Below are 15,539 nucleotides of genomic sequence, written 5' to 3'. Positions count from 1 at the left end.
TGCACACATATACTACATACACAGACTGCACACACACAGATACACACCCTCACACAAGTGCACATATGCACACCATATGTGTGTACACACAGACATATGCACACAACATATACACAATCCATGCACACACAAGTGCATGCACACACACAAACATGCTCTCACACACGCCCGTGCATACACACATCTGCACGCACGCATGTACACCCGTGTGTACACATGTACCCGCACTCACACAGGGTTTATTGGGCAGGAGGTTTAACCAGCATCTCCTCTTGCCCAGGTCATTGCCACAAGCTCCTCACCACTCTTCCTGCTTCTGCCCTCCCTCCCCGCCCCTTTCTGTGTCATGCAGTCTGTCCTCCATGCAGGGGCCCAAGGGACCTGTTCAAACCCAAGCCGGCTCATGACACTCCCCCGCTGAAGCCCCCGGCGGTTCCTGTTTCACTCAGGGTAACACTCAAGCTAACAATCATGAAGGACACCCAGCATCCCATTGCTGCAGCCATGCTGACTTCCTGCTTCCCAAACACACCTGGGGGGATTGTGCCCTGCAGGTGTCACATAGCAATGTCTAGAGACACTTTCAGTTGTTATACCTGGTGTGGCTGCTGCTGGAATCTAGTGGGTAGATACTGGGGGTTCTGCTAATCATGCTACAGTGCACAGGACAGCCCCCATGACAAAGAACTATCCAGCCCTGAACATCAGCAGTGCTGAGCTGGAGAATCCTGGGTCCAGGCATACTCCTGCCTCAGGACCTTTGCACTTGCTGTTCCCACTGCTTAGAAAGCTCCTCTCCCAGACACGTACAAGGCTCATTCCTTCCCCTCATTTGACCTCTGTTTAAATGCCAAGCCTTCCCTCACCGCACACACCCCTCCTTTGACATCGTGCTCTGCCTCCCGACCCTGATTTCTCATTTGTGCACCCCCCCACCCCCGATCAGAACATCAGCCCCAAGAGCACAGGGTTCTTATCTGTTTTCTTCACTCTATTCCCAGTTCCTAGGACAAGGCCTGGCACAGAGCAAGTGCTCAATAAATACAATGAAATGAGCAAATGACAAGAAACACAAATACGGCCCTGGGTGTTTTCTTTCCCTTCACAGGGAGTTTTGGGGTTGGCGGGGGTTTTCTGCCACAGAGACCCAGCCAAATAGTTGGGGGCTGGAGGTGACAATGACCAGTCTGACACAGGAGGCACAGAAGCGCCCACAGCTGACTGGGCCGGGCCTTGGGGCTGTTCTTGGCCAGGCCTCCCTTGGCATCATCGTGACCAGCCTGGGGACCAGAGAGCCATCTCCTCCCTGTTGGGCAAGGCTCAGATGCCCTGTTCCCCCTCTGTGGGCAGGAGCTCTCCCTTTCCCAGCTTTCCCATCCTCCCCCACTTCGTCAACGGCAACAGGAAGGTTGTTACCAGGGAAACCACCTGTACCTGTGCAGGCAGGGAGGGCTTTCCTGGGACCAAGCGAAGGTGCCTTCCTGTATTCTGATGTAATCCTCTCCAGTGGCTGCAGGGCATTAAAGACCAGTTATAAGAGATGCTCCCGGCTGGCCCCTCCTCTAAGAGACCCCCAGGCAACAGGAAATCTCTTCCACTAAACAAACTGTCCCTCCACTCACTGGCTTGTGTGTGACCCTGTGGTGGTCATATTCTCTCCCTGCTGGATGGTTATACAACTCGGGTCGGCAAACCATAGCCCAGGGGCCAGATCCTGTCTGCTGCCTATTTTTATAAAGTTTTATTGGAACACAGCCATGATCATTCATTTATGTAGTGCTATGGCTGCTTTCACACTACAAAGGCAAAGGTGAGCAGTTACAACAGAGAACAAAGGGCCTTGGAAAGCCTAAAATATGTACAATTGGGTCCTTCATAGAAAAGGTTAGTGGGCTTCTGATACAATTTATCACCTGATCCAGGACTCTGGAGAGTGAAGGGAGTGTTATTAATTCCACTGGGACCACAGATGTAACCAGGGACATATGGTCTCCCTATGTCCCTGGGTCTCAGATGTTTTATCTATATAATGAGGGAGGAGCCAGATTTAGTGGTTTTGGACACAGAATACGCATTTAGAATCACCTGGAAAGATTTTTTAAAACACAAAGCTCTCCATGGCTCAGCCCAAACCAATAAATGAGAATCTCCATGGGAGTGGGGCCTGAGAATCTTACATCTAACGAGCGGTTGACACCCGTTGACACCCCCTGGACTGGATGGTCTCTAGGGGAGGGTTGCAGACAAAATGCAGGACGTCCAGTTACATCTGAATTTTGAATAAACAATGAGTACTTTTTTAGGATAATTATGCCGCCACATATTGCATGGGAGCTACTAAGACTAAAAAAACCTATGCTCTGAGTATGCGAAATTCAAATTTAACCGGGAGTCCTGTTTTTCTTTGTGAATCTGGCTACCCTACTCTGGGGTCTTGTCTTTTCTTAATGGTCTGGGGTGTGGGGATGCTTCTCCATTTCCCCATCTGTAAGATGGGTGGGTCGTAGAGGTATCCACCCCATAGTGCTGGGTGAGGAGCGAGGGGGTCTCCACTAAGTAAAGCACTTTGAATGTGCTGGCTCGTGGTAAACACTTGGTCAACATTAGCTGTCGGTGTCTGTGTTCATCTCACTGTCACACACCTTTGGGGGAACAGCAGGGACTGAGATTGTGGGGGGCGGTATGAGGCTCTGGCCGCAGGCAGGTGACCAGGTGTGTCAAAGTCATGACTCAAATAACCCTTAGGGGTCTCTGGTCCAGGGGCCCTCCTGTGGGGATAAAGGCATGACATCACGGACCCTAAGCTATTTATTGGGCAGCTCCTGAGACCGGGGACCTGCTATCTTTTGGTGGCCCTCAGGGTGATCCTGGTGGAGGTGGGGTGACACAGTGGGGAACGGAGCCAGCAGTGGGGGAGTTACTGCCCAGGGCCACACAGCCGGGTGAGGCAGACCTGGGATTTGAAGGCACAGCCCACCTCTGAATGCCCACATCGCACTGCTTTGGCTGAACAAAGCTTTGCCCGGCTGAAAACGTGCCCAGAGCCGTGAGGAGCCTCAGAGACAGCAATTTTGGGTTACTTAGAGGCCTCTTTGCTGACTTCTGTGGGGTTTTCTCCTAATAATAATTCTAACTAAAATGCACTGAATGCTGACTTTGTGCAGGGCCCTGCTCTAACTGCGATGCTTCAAAGGACTCATTTAACCCTCACAACAATCCTATGCAGAGGTGCTGTGATGATCATCATGTCCATTTTGCAGATGGGAACACTGAGGCTCAGAGAGATTAATAACTGGCCAACGTCACCCATGTTGGGGTCAGGGCTGGAGCCAGAGTTTGGATTCAGGCACAATGTCACAGGATATACTTCTAATCACCATGTGGGTGATTTCTAGGTAAGCAGCTTGATGCTTTCTTAGGTACAAGGGGAGAGCCCTTACATGGCATCTGTTTCCTAGTCACACGGCCGATGGCCTGGTCTGCACATGCCAGCACACGCCAGCAGCCCCTCAGCTGGGCCTGGCATTCCATCTATGGGAAGGGGGAGCCCTGCTGGTTCCTTCATCCCTCCCACCCCCTTCCCGCTGAACTCAGCTCTCACCACATCTGCAGGACCTTGAGTCCACGGCCTCAGGGTCAATTTCTTCCAGGCAGAGGAAGGCAGCCAGACGGTCAAAGGACACCCGGGCCTGGAAAAACCAAAGCCCTAGGTCAACTGTGCCATAAGGGCAAAAAAAGAACTCGGGCGTTGGGTGCCTCAAGATGGTGGGAAAGCTTCCGGACTACTGAGTCCTACATTTGCAAGGCATCAACACAAAGCTTTCTGGGTCACGGAAAACGATGCACGTGAGGTTGGCACAATGAGGTAGTGGTGACCTCCCACCTCCTTGCTTCCATTCTGCAGACCAGACCCGGGAAGAGGATGGTGGCTTTTCCAGTTGGCCGTCATCAGGAATGATTGCAAACTTTGTCCACCTGGAGGCACCCTCTCCACTCCCAGCCCCAACCCCATCTTCCGTGATGAAAGGATAGTTAAATAGGGACGGCTCAGCTGGACCACTTTTCTCATTTTCATCACACGGTGTGAGTGCAGACAGTAGAGGAAGAGAAATGAAGTGAAATTGCTTTGTATAAAAAGGGAACCGGACTGAATTCTTGCATGTGGAATTGCTGGAAGGGTGAGGCTGCCTATTTTGAGGATGTTTGCTGGCATCTTTCCGCTGTTCCCTGTGCCCTCCCGTCTCTTTCCCTGCTTTGTTTCCTTGCCCCGGCACAGCCTGCTACACCCCTACATGGCTCCTCCAAGACGGCCTCCCCTCCCTGCCACCTCACCTGGACAACGGAGTGGATGGAGAAGGGCAGGAAAGCCTGGGCCTTGTTGAGAATGTTGAGAACCGTGAGGGTCACGAAGGCCTTCTCAGCGTCCATGGCATTCTCCTCGGCCACCAGAGTATGGACAGCAAACACAACCAGTGCCACCTGGGTGGGAGACACAGGAGGTGACATTGAGCTGCTAAACGTGGCCAGGAAAGGCAGGCCAGCTGTGGTATCTCAAGGGGTCCTTGTGGCCACACCTGCCATGTGGGAATGGGTTCCCCTCCACCCAGATCTCCCCCCAAATTCTTCTACTGATGAAAGGAGTTGCGTGCATGTGACCCCTGTTCTAAGAATCAGAAACTCTTGGTTCCAGGCTTTGGGGGACACCACAGTTTTCCATCTTGGTGGCATTTGTGTGGTTCTAGACATGGGTGGAACTTGTGACTCTAGACTCTCTGGGAAGATGACTCTGAAGTTGCAGGTATCAACAGCCACGGAGGGCTCTAGGTCCTGGTGGCATTTGTAGTTCCGGATGTCACTAGGGGGTGGTTCTGTTCCAGGGGTTGGTGGTGTTTTGGTTCCAGGTGTCGTCGATATGATGATGATGATATGATGACCAGCAGGTCAGTGCCCCTGTGATCCTATATGGGGAGCCCTTATCCCCACATCCAGCACTCCCTCCCCAGTCCATGCTCTGCAGGGAGACCAGAGTGACATCACCAGAAACGTGGACACTTGGAAGGACACCAGAGACACAGAGAAGAGGAGGCTGGAGGTCCTCAAGGCGCCCAGCTCCTGGGCCCGGATGCTCAGGACTCTGTCCAGAAAGGCTCCCTCCCAGCCGTGGTACTTGACCGTCCTCACGTTCCTGAGGATGCAGCTGGTGAGCCGTGCCCGAGAGTCCTTCTTTCTCATTTGCTCTTCCTGGGACCAGAGGGAAGAAGAGAAGAGGGGACAGGGGCAAGTCCGGGATTTTCCTTCTCTGCAACCGCCGCAAGCCGCCACCACGCCCACCCCACACCTCTCTCCTCCCCACTGCCATGCACCAGTGCAGGGCCCAGGACCTGCAGGCTTCCTGCCCCCTTCCTGCCTGGAGTGTCCCTTCTTCCAAATGCCAAACCTGATGGTGGTTCCTCTTCTTGGTGATGAAGAAATTCAGAGGGAGAAGGCTCAGGAAGACGGCGATGGCGGTGAGGGCAGAGGGTCCTAGAAGCTGGAGACAAAGGGCAGGATGTCACGAGACAATTCCAGAAGCCCAGCTGTCAGTACAGGGGTGGAGGGAGGCTCAGACTTGGGCCCTAAGGCAGGGAGGTGTCAGAGAGTCCAATGAGTGCAGCCACCAGGTCTTAGAGACCAGGACTCATGGGCTCCTTAGAAGGAAATACCTGTGGAAGATGGAGTCCATCTTCATTAGGGAGGGGAGAGAGGGGGAAATGATGCACCTCACACAATGGAGTGGGGACGGGGTCATAGTCAAGACGAGTCATGCACCTAGATGGGCAGGGCAAGGGCGGCGCCTGGCTAGAACGTGAAGACAGACTCTGGAATCGGGATCTGGGTTCAAATCCTGACTTTACACATACTGGTGTGGCCTTGGGCAAGTTACTGACCCTCCCTAAGCTGCAGTTTCTCACATTAAATGGAAATGGAGCTGTTCCCACTGCCAGTAGTGAATGCTGGTGTCATACAATCAATGATTATCCCCTGACAAGGGTTGCCAGATTTAGCAAATAAATATATTTAACGGCCTGCCCAGTGAAATTTGAATTTCAGATAAACAGCAAATAAGTTTTTAGTATAAGTATATCCCATGTCATGTTTGGGATATATTTATGATAAGAAATTCTCCTGTTTATCTGAAATTCATCTTTAACTGGACGTCCTGTATTTTGTCTGGCAGCCCTACCCCCCAGCTTTGTGACTTGGGACAGTTATCTTCCCTCCCTCGTTTGTTTCTCTATCTGGAAAATGTGGAGGTGGCGAGTAGGGTAAATGATTTTTAAGTGGCTATGATTTGTGATTCCTCCTGAGGTCATTTGGGTCCATTCTCTAGACAAGCCCCACCCCCCTCTTCAGTCTGTGGGCCTCATTTTCCCCTCTCAGCCCCTAAGAATGTTTACTTTCTAATCTTGACGCCCTAGCGAGCCAGTGTTTCATTTATGCAGCAATTGCGCCTCCCAATGGCCAAATGGAGAGATGCCCAGAAGGCAAACACCTGCCTACAGCCAGGGCTGGGAGAGTATTCAAAGGAATGTGAACAGAAGGTTAAATAAACTCTCTCTGGCAAAAATGCTACAAATGCTAACTGTAGCAACCCCAATTCCTACCCCTCCCCCTTTACCAGGGCCTCATGGTTACTTTCTGATGTTAGGACCACCTGCCAAGGGTCAGGGAAAGTGATGGGTGTGTTGTCTGCAGTTTCACTTGAGTCACCCATCGGCCTGCTTAACTGCCCTGCATTTTCCCCAGTGTCCTTCCTCCCTTTCTCTCTAATAATAACAGCTAACATTTATGCACTTACTGAGCACCCTCTGTATGCTAGGTCCTAGACTGCAAGGTAGCAAGTCAAAAAGTGTCCAGGCCCCAAGCCCTTATGGTGGGGGCACTGGAGCAGTAGCAGAGGTACAATAATGATGATAACACACAGCTGATATTCTGGAGCATTCCACACTCACTCACAATCAATATGCTGTTGATACACCCACCCAGGGGCCTGTGAAACACAGCACATGGGCCAGATCTCTCCTGTTTATATGCCGACCTCAAGCCATACAAAGATTGGTAATCGGTCTTACATTTTAAAGTGATTGAAGTAAATCAAACGATGATGATTTCATGATATGTGTTAATTACATGAAATTCAAACTTCAGTGTCCATAAGTAATTTTATTGGAACACCACCAGGCCTGTTTGATTAGTATTGTCTGTGGCTGCTTGCGCACTAGAAGGGCAGAGTTAAATAGTTTTGAGAGAGACCCTATGGCCCCTAACGTCTAAAATATCTACAATCTTCTCCTTTACAGAAAAGTCTGTGAGCCTGGAACCAGCCCACATGGAGCAGAGATGAAGAAGATCTTCAAATGAACTGCCCCATCACCATGCATAACCAACAAGACAATTAAACACCTATAGGGTATAGCTGTGTCCCAGATGCTATCTAAGTGCTTCACAGGTATTAGCTCATTTAATTCCTCAGCAACTCAAGGGCTGGGGCACTTCGGTTAATTATAATCCTCACTTTGCCGATGAGGAAATGAGGCACCGAGAGGCTAAGTTACTTACCGGGAGGTTTTACAACTAGCAAGTGGTGAAAGCAGGATTCGAACCCAGGCAGTCCCACTACAAAGTCTGTGATTTTAATTAAAAAGAAAATCCTGCACCACAAAACAGACGTAAGAAAGTTAGAAAAAGTTCTGATTTTTTTTTGCCTGGTTGGCTACTTTATGCTCTTTGAAAACCAAGTAGTAAATTCTTTCCCCTAAATTTTCTTTCCATTTTTTTTGTTGTTGGTAGTGGTGGTGGTGATGATGCCCTACCATTACTGGTAACTTCAAAACATGCCTAATCCGCCCACTTGGTACCCCGATATCACACCCAAAAAGTGCCAATGTCATCACCATCATCATCATATAGACAAGGAAACTGAGGCCCCAAGAGGTGAGCATCCTGCCCGAGGTGAAGTGAAGGTCATCCTCGTCTAAGACTTTGCCCATTACGTCAGCCCGCAGGGTGCAGGTGGAGATAGGATTAAGAAGGAGGCGAGGAAGGGTGGGGGAGGATTCAACTCAAATCCCAGCTCCCTCTGCCCCAGCACACCTGCCAGAGGTAGAGAAAGCAGATGATGATCCAGATGAGCGGCAGCCACAGCCCGTTGAGGTAAGTGATGCTCTCCGTCAGCCGCTGCACGTCCACAGACACCAGGTTGACCACATCCCCCACTGCGCTGGCCTTTCTGGAGCTGCTAGACAGAGCCAGGACCTGGGAGGGGCAGAAGGTGGAGACCTGAGTCAGGAAGGAGGGAAGGAGTGGGTGAGGGGCAGTTAGGGAGGCCCATGGAGGCAGGGAGACCCACGGAGGGAGGAAGGGCTCAGGAGGGAGGGAGGCCCACGGCTTGGACTGAGCAAGAGAACAGCTACCCAGCAGGCCGGGGTCTAAGCTGTGCTGCCCCTGCTGGCTGAGGCAGATTTCTTTACCATCTGAGCCTCAGTTCACTCATCTGTAAAGTGGGCTAATAAAATCTCCTCAGCTAACTTCCCATTGTGAGACTCCGGGGAGAAGACAAAAATGAAAATACCCTGAAACCCCTAAAGCACTGGACTAATAACAATTAATAGCATACTACATAAAAACCTTGGATTCATGCTGATAATGGTGGTCATCTGCTGAGCACTAGATCCTAGGCACTGTGCTAAATAAACTAACAGTTTCACCATTTTCCATGATGGGGCACATCAGACAACAGTATGGAGCAGGTACTGCCATATTTCATTCAATCCAAAACACTGTGGATAAAGTACTCTCTATTTTTGTATCACTATGGGAAAAAAATCAATGCCAACTAAATTAAAACATCTTGATTTCAGAAGTTGAAAAGAGAAAAAAAAGTGAGACTAGAATCAGTGAGATGCAGAATTATTAACCCCATTTCACAGCTAAGGAAACTGAGGCACAAAGAAATTGACCAATTTGCCCAAAGCCAGAGGGCTCCTAAGTGGCTGGGCCAGGATTGGAATCCAGGATGACAGAGGCACGACATGGGCTAGACAGGGTGTTAGACTGACCCCTGTAGGCATTCAGTGTGCCTCTCAGACACCAAGCTGGTTTTCTGGCAGCCCCAAATTTGCCCTAACTCTGGGGTCACAGTGGACCCCTTCCAGACTGTTGAATGCTACGTGCTACTCGCAATCCTCTCTCTGCTGAGTGTGTCAGGGAAGAAGTGAGGGGGTGAAGTGGTGAGCTGGAAATGATTGAGTGTAGAAATTCTGAAAAAAACCTTCAAATCTTTACTGAGCACCTGCTCTGTAGGGCCTCACTCTGAGGTGAGTACTGTGATCAAGAGAGGCAGGGCCCTTGCTCTCTTCGGAGTGGAGTTTGAGCTGGGGAACAAAATTAAATAAAGATTTACATAGTTCATCCTTTAATAGTAATTATGATGAGTGCCATGAAGAAGTGTTTTAAAATATAGGCTTTATCATTATTCAGGCATGGCAAGCCCACAGATCAGAGAGGACTGCCCTTGACAAGAAGGTTTATTACACTCACAGATCTCAAGAGGAGGGCGCACCCCACGCTATGAGGGGGCCACTTGGGGAAGCACCAGGATGCTGCAGGGTTGGGGGGACCACAGGCAAGAGCTTGTTGTGGTTTTCATGGGAAGGTCAGGCAGGGTAAGCAGGTTTAGGATTGGCTAGTTTGAATAATTCCACCAGGCTCTGGGCATAGGAGCTGGGCCTCATTGTCTGGTACCCTGCCCTGGGGCGATTAGGGCAGGGGATAGTGGCCTAGAGTGTTAGGGCCCAAAAAGGAGGCAGTTGGGGTGTGAGCTCTGGATTGGTTGGCTTGCATGTGAAAGAGATGCTTTCAGATGAGTCACTTAGCATCTCTGGGAACTGGCTGACCCTGGGAGGGACAGAGGGGCAGCCCCTCCAGGGTCAGCAAGACCCCAGATGTCAAAGCACCAGATACAGAAAATAGGAAGACACAGTTAAAACAGAAGCAGCCCAGAGGGCAGAGTGGAGGGGTATGGCCTCATCAGGTGATGAAGGCGGCTGCCCCAAGGGTGGGGACGGGAAGAGCAAAGGCTTCAAGTCATCTTCCTGCAGCCTCAGCTCCATGTGTGGACTCCCAAGACTGGACAGGCCATACCAGCTCAGGGGGATGTGGCCTGAAACTCAGGAGCCAGTCACATGGCCATCCAGGAGCTGATCCCTTTGCCCCCTTCTTTCCCAAGTGCCTTCTTTCCCAAGTGACAGCTCAGGTGTGAGAGAAAGGGGCTTACACAGGACTGGGTTGCCCTTGCTCAGATGCCCCAGACCCCAGAGGGGCCAACGTCTCTTAGAGCAGCAGCCTCATGGGTTTCGGTTCCAAGGTCCCCCAAGGGGACAAGAATCACTGCACAGAGAGAAGCCCAATGCTATGGCTTACCTCCGGGTATCATAGTTCATTGGCAGAACTTCCAGCCCAGATGCAATTTACCAGTGGGTCAGGGGTCATTTTCACTGTAAGCAGTGTTACCTGGTAAAATAGCTGACAGTCCACCTTTATCCAGTTTCCACACAGCCTGTAGGTTAGCCCTTTATCCTCAGGGGGGTAAGTGTTCACTACATGAAGAGTTGTGGAAAGGGTGCCCAGGCAGTGGGAACAGCAAGTGCAAAGGCCCTGAGGTGGGAGATTGTTTGGCATGCTTGAGGAACTGAAAGAAGACCTGTGGGGCTGGAGGAAAGTGAAAGAAGTGTGAAGGAAGTGTGTGATGTAATCAGATAGAAGAGGTCCCAGGGTCAGATCATGCAAGGCCTTATAGAAATAGCCAAGAAGGTGAGGGTGTAGTGTGAGCAACTATGAGTAACGTGATGAATGAGTGTGGTTTTAGGCACTGATGACAGTAACGGTTCAGGAACATTCCTCTTCTTGGCTGGAACACTTGTCTGTAAATTGGGACAGGATGGAGAGAGAGGAAAGGCCACACCACTCCCCTGGGGCTCACCTTTCTGTACACCAGGCCCGTGATGGCCATTCGCAGCCTCATCTGTAGCACCTTGAGTCTGTACATGTGCTGCTGCTCGAACAGTGTTTGCAGGCAGGCGGAGAGGAACATCAGCACGGCGAGAAGATAGCCCTTCCAGGCCGGGGTCTTGGGGTCACCAATAAACTCCAGGAAGAGGCTGGTGAGAAAGGGCACCCATGGCTATTGCCTCTGCCTAAGCCTGGTCAGGTCTGGAGGACCAGAGAAACTCTAATTTGAAAGGAAACGTGCATCCCAGTGTTTACTGCAGCTTTATTTACAATAATAGCCAAGACATGGAAGCAACCTAAATGTCCACTGAATGGATAAAGAAGATGTGGTATAGATATACAATGGAATATTACTCAGCCATAAAAAGAATAAAATAGTGCCATTTGCAGCAACATGGATGGACCTAGAGATTATCATACTAAGTGAAGTAAGTCAGAGAAAGACAAATATCATATGATGTCACTTATACGTGGAATCTAAAAAAAATGATACAAATGAACTTATATACAAAACAGAAATAGACCCATAGACATAGAAGAGAAGCTCATGGTTACCAAAGGGAAAAGGGGTGGGGATAAATTAGGAGTTTGGGATTAACATATATACACTACTATTACAAAATAGATAACCAACAAGACCTACTGTATAGCACAGGGAACTATACTCAATATTTTGTAATAAGCTGTAAGGGAAAAGAACCTGAAAAAGAATATATTTACAATATAACTGAATCGTTTTGCTGTACACCTGAAACTAACACAACATTGTAAATCAACTGTACTTCAATAAGAAAAAGAAAAGAAAGAAAGAACAGTAGAAAAGATAAGCACCAGAAAAAAATTTCTGTTGTTAAGGTCACCCAGTTTGTAGTACTTTGTTATGGCAGCCCTAATGCGCCACCTCTTGAGTCTGGGCTGGCTGTGCAACCAGCTTTGGCCTCAGGAGAAAATGCAACTTTTGCTTTGTCTTGGAACCCTGCCAAATGGCCCTGTGAACAGGCTGGAATCAACCTTTTGAGGATGAGAGACCACCAGAGCAGAGACAAGATGTCCCAGCTGGGACTGTCTTGGACCAGTCAGTCCCCAGCCAGCCCCACAGGTGACTGCAGACAAATGAGTGAACCCAGCCAAGAAAAGAAGAATCACCCAGCTGAACCCAGCTTGAATTTGCTGACCCACAGGATCATGAGCTAAAGAAGTGGCTTTAAGCCCCTCACTTTTGAGGGGCTTTGTTGTATAGCAAAAGCAAACTGATACAGTCAGGCTAGAATTCACTCGTTTTCCCTCCTCCCCAAGATCACTCACTTTCTCGTTTAATTGGTCCTTCCTGAGTATCCTTTTCACACACCCTCAGTGCCCTGAGCACCAGAGGTCTAGGCGGAGGCAGAAGGAGGGCTTCTTCTCCTTCTCCAGGGGACCTTCAGCCCTCCTGGCCCTGGATGGACACCGTTAAAGGGACCACCAGCCTCAGCGAGGCACCCAAGGCCTGGACCCACCTGAGGAGCTTGGGCACCGTGAACCTGAAGACATCACTGATGATGAGGCTGAGGGTCCCCAGGAGGAAGGTGGAGCGGCCCACCTGCCAGATGGCCCTCAGCAGTGGGCCCCTCTTGCCCCCTTGTTGCTGTAGGAGGGTCTCCGTCTCTGGGGTCTCCGCACCACGGTTTCCTTTCCTTTTAAATGCTGTCGCCTTGGTGTGCCTTAGGGGAGAGGAGAAATCAGCTCTGGGTCCTTGGAATAGACTGAATGTTTGGGTCTCCCCCACCCCCACCCCCTCACCACCACCCAAATTCATGTAGAAACTAATCCCCAGTGTGATGGTATTAGGAGGTGAGACCTTTGGGAGGTGATTAGGTTATGCAGGTGCAGCCCTCATGAATGGGATTAGTGCCCTTGTAAGAAAAAACCTAGAGAGTGCCCTCAGGTGTAACCCCATTTCATACATGAGGAAACTGAGGTTCAGAAGTAAACTTGTCCAAGGGCACACAGCTGAGAAGTGTAAGAACTGGGATTCGATCCCAACCTTCAGAGCCCAGCACTTTTTTTTTTTTTCTTGCGGTATGCAGGCCTCTCACTGTTGTGGCCTCTCCCGTCGCGGAGCACAGGCTCCGGAAGCGCAGGCTCAGTGGCCACGGCTCACGGGCCCAGCCGCTCCACGGCATGTGGGATCTTCCCGGGCCGGGGCACGAACCCGTTTTCCCTGCATCGGCAGGCGGACTCTCAACCACCGCGCCACTAGGGAAGCCCTGTTGGTTGCTTTTACTAGAACCGGGTGCAACTAGTCTCTTGGCCCACTTTTAACAGATATGAGTTTCCTGTTGTCCAGCAAAGCAAACCGCCTAGCCCCACTCCACCTGAACGAGCTGAAGGATCAGTGGTGTGCCTGGGTCTCATTTTTCAGAGAGGTGGGTTGAGACCCCAGAAGTCAGCCTTTTTACCCCCAAGGCCCAGCCAGCAGTGTGAATACCCCTCCACCACAAGCCGGTCGTCCAGTCCCTCCCTCCCTCCCCCTCAAGAATACTCTCAGCATCTCCTCAGGATGGAGGGGAGGGACAAATCTCAGCAGGCAGTCCAAAGGAAAAGTGGTATTTTTAGCACAAGAGGCTATAAGGAACCAGTCTTTACCACCCGGTTAGCTAAGAAATAAGCAAATGTTAATCTTCTACCCCTGTCTTGAAGCCTACCCCCGCCCCCCAGCCTCCCCTTCCGGTATTTGCAATTCAGCCATTTTTCTAAGCCTGCGCTCACCTCTCTCCCTTGTCACCTCTGTAGCCCTGAAATGTGCTCTCCTTGGCGCCCACAATTTGCCTGGGGTCGGGCAGGTCAGAGGCAAGGCCAGCGTGGCGTCCGGGCCGCGCACCTCGATGCCAAATGTTGGGTGCTTGTCCTGACTCGACTGGTGCTGCACACCCACTGGGCTGGACGACCACTGGGCAAGTGCCAAGCAGGGCCACCCCCACCTCCGGCCCCACCCAAACTGGGACCCAGGTGGGTAGACTTTTTGCTTGTATTTTCTTTTTACTTGTATTTCCCCCAGCACCTAGTTCAGCACCTGAATGTATAGGTGCTCAATAAATACTTGTCCAGTGAATGGGAAAAAACAGATGGAGTGATGTGTGCAAAGGGCCTACTGCTTGATATTAATAAAGATTTGTGGAAGGAAGGAAGGAAGGGAAGGAGGGAGGGCAGGAGGAAGGAAATGATTTGGTTTGGTTGATAGAACCTGGCCTTTGAGCAGGAAAACTGAGGTCCAAATGCCCTTCCCTCTGAGCCTCAGTGTTCTCATCCATAAAATGGGGTGGGTGAAGAGACCACTGTGAAAGCCTCTTTCCAGCTGGATGTTTTGCTCTGTTCTGTTCTAGCTGCTCACCCCAAAATTCTGAGTCACTGTGTTCAGCCTGCAGGCTTGGGAAAAAACTTCTTCCTTTCTAGCTGGTCTCACTTTCCATCAGGGAAGGTCTCTAGACTGGTGGCTGGTCTTTGGTCTGTGGCCCCAAAGCCATTTAGTGCAGGACCCAAAAATGACCACAGGCCAAGGCAGGAGGTGTGAGTGAGTGGCCAGGTGTAAGCTGGGGGATATAAAAGGGAGTGGTGGCGACTGCAGCTCATATGCCCTGTTCAATGGGGAAGCTGCTACCCAGATCCACCCTCCTGTTGCCATGCAGGGATGTGGCCATTCTACTTTAAGAGAGGCCAAAATTCCAGATTTTCATGTGACATCTCCAACATTTTAAATGTTCATGACTTATTAGAAAGCAAAACAAAGAAAAATCCTTAAACAACAAGACACCGTGCTGGCCAAACACACCTGTGACCCTGACTTGGCCAGCAGACAGATTGGTCTGTGACCTCTTAAGATGACGTCCTCTCCCTTCCCCCAAAGGTTGCAAAATATTTTAGAAATAAAACCAAAGTTCTCTTGGTGTGTAATCAGTCAGCTTAGAAAATGCCTGAACCAGATCTGCCATCCTCCTCTCTTTCTGTCAGTTGTTCACGGATCCTCAAACTCTTCTGGAGAATGTTTCTGTGTGCTATAGCTCTAACACTGGGTGACTATCATTCCCAGGCTGGCAGGGGAGGTGAGAGCTGGGAGAGGGTGGACAAGACCTCCAGGGTCCTTTTGAATTAATTCTGCCACTCAAAACTCACTTAAGCTGTACTTAAACTCACAGTACAGTAAGATATGCCTGGGGTGAGAGTGAGAGCTGCTGTTTTGAGTTGCTCATATTACTTACCCCTTTTGGAAAACATACTCCCTTCCTTTGGGGAGCAGCTCCTCCCTGTGTGGCTCTGAAGGGACTGCCAATTATGGGGCCTGCTCTCCAGCCCTGGGATTGGCCCCTGAGAGGCACAGGATTCAAGCCAGCCAATAAAAGGCCTTCCTTGGGATTTTCTATGTGGATGGTAGTAGGGGTTGCTGAGTTGGCATGATACAGGACAAGCGTCATGGAGAGACCAGTGCCCAGACAACAGCTGAGCTGAGAGATGGA

General features: G+C 50.4%; 1 protein-coding gene across 1 annotated transcript in view; it reads right to left on the bottom strand.

Annotated features, from left to right (window-relative positions):
* Positions 1 to 15,539, bottom strand: part of ABCC6 (ATP binding cassette subfamily C member 6) — a 56,618-nt gene that overhangs the window by 29,674 nt on the left and 11,405 nt on the right. The window contains exons 8-15 of the mRNA XM_082669528.1: positions 12,546 to 12,749; positions 11,021 to 11,198; positions 8,134 to 8,295; positions 5,438 to 5,530; positions 5,038 to 5,241; positions 4,333 to 4,479; positions 3,602 to 3,689; positions 1,435 to 1,510 (exon numbers count right to left, since the gene is read on the bottom strand). Coding sequence (XP_082525654.1) covers positions 1,435 to 1,510; positions 3,602 to 3,689; positions 4,333 to 4,479; positions 5,038 to 5,241; positions 5,438 to 5,530; positions 8,134 to 8,295; positions 11,021 to 11,198; positions 12,546 to 12,749 — 1,152 coding nt within the window. The remainder of the gene's footprint in view (positions 1 to 1,434; positions 1,511 to 3,601; positions 3,690 to 4,332; positions 4,480 to 5,037; positions 5,242 to 5,437; positions 5,531 to 8,133; positions 8,296 to 11,020; positions 11,199 to 12,545; positions 12,750 to 15,539) is intronic.

Source organism: Grampus griseus (assembly GCF_964374135.1).
Source record: "Grampus griseus genome assembly, chromosome: 14".
Lineage (NCBI taxonomy): Eukaryota > Metazoa > Chordata > Mammalia > Artiodactyla > Delphinidae > Grampus > Grampus griseus.
The sequence above is the reverse complement of the archived record's forward strand: the minus strand, read 5'-3'. Positions and strand labels throughout refer to the sequence as shown.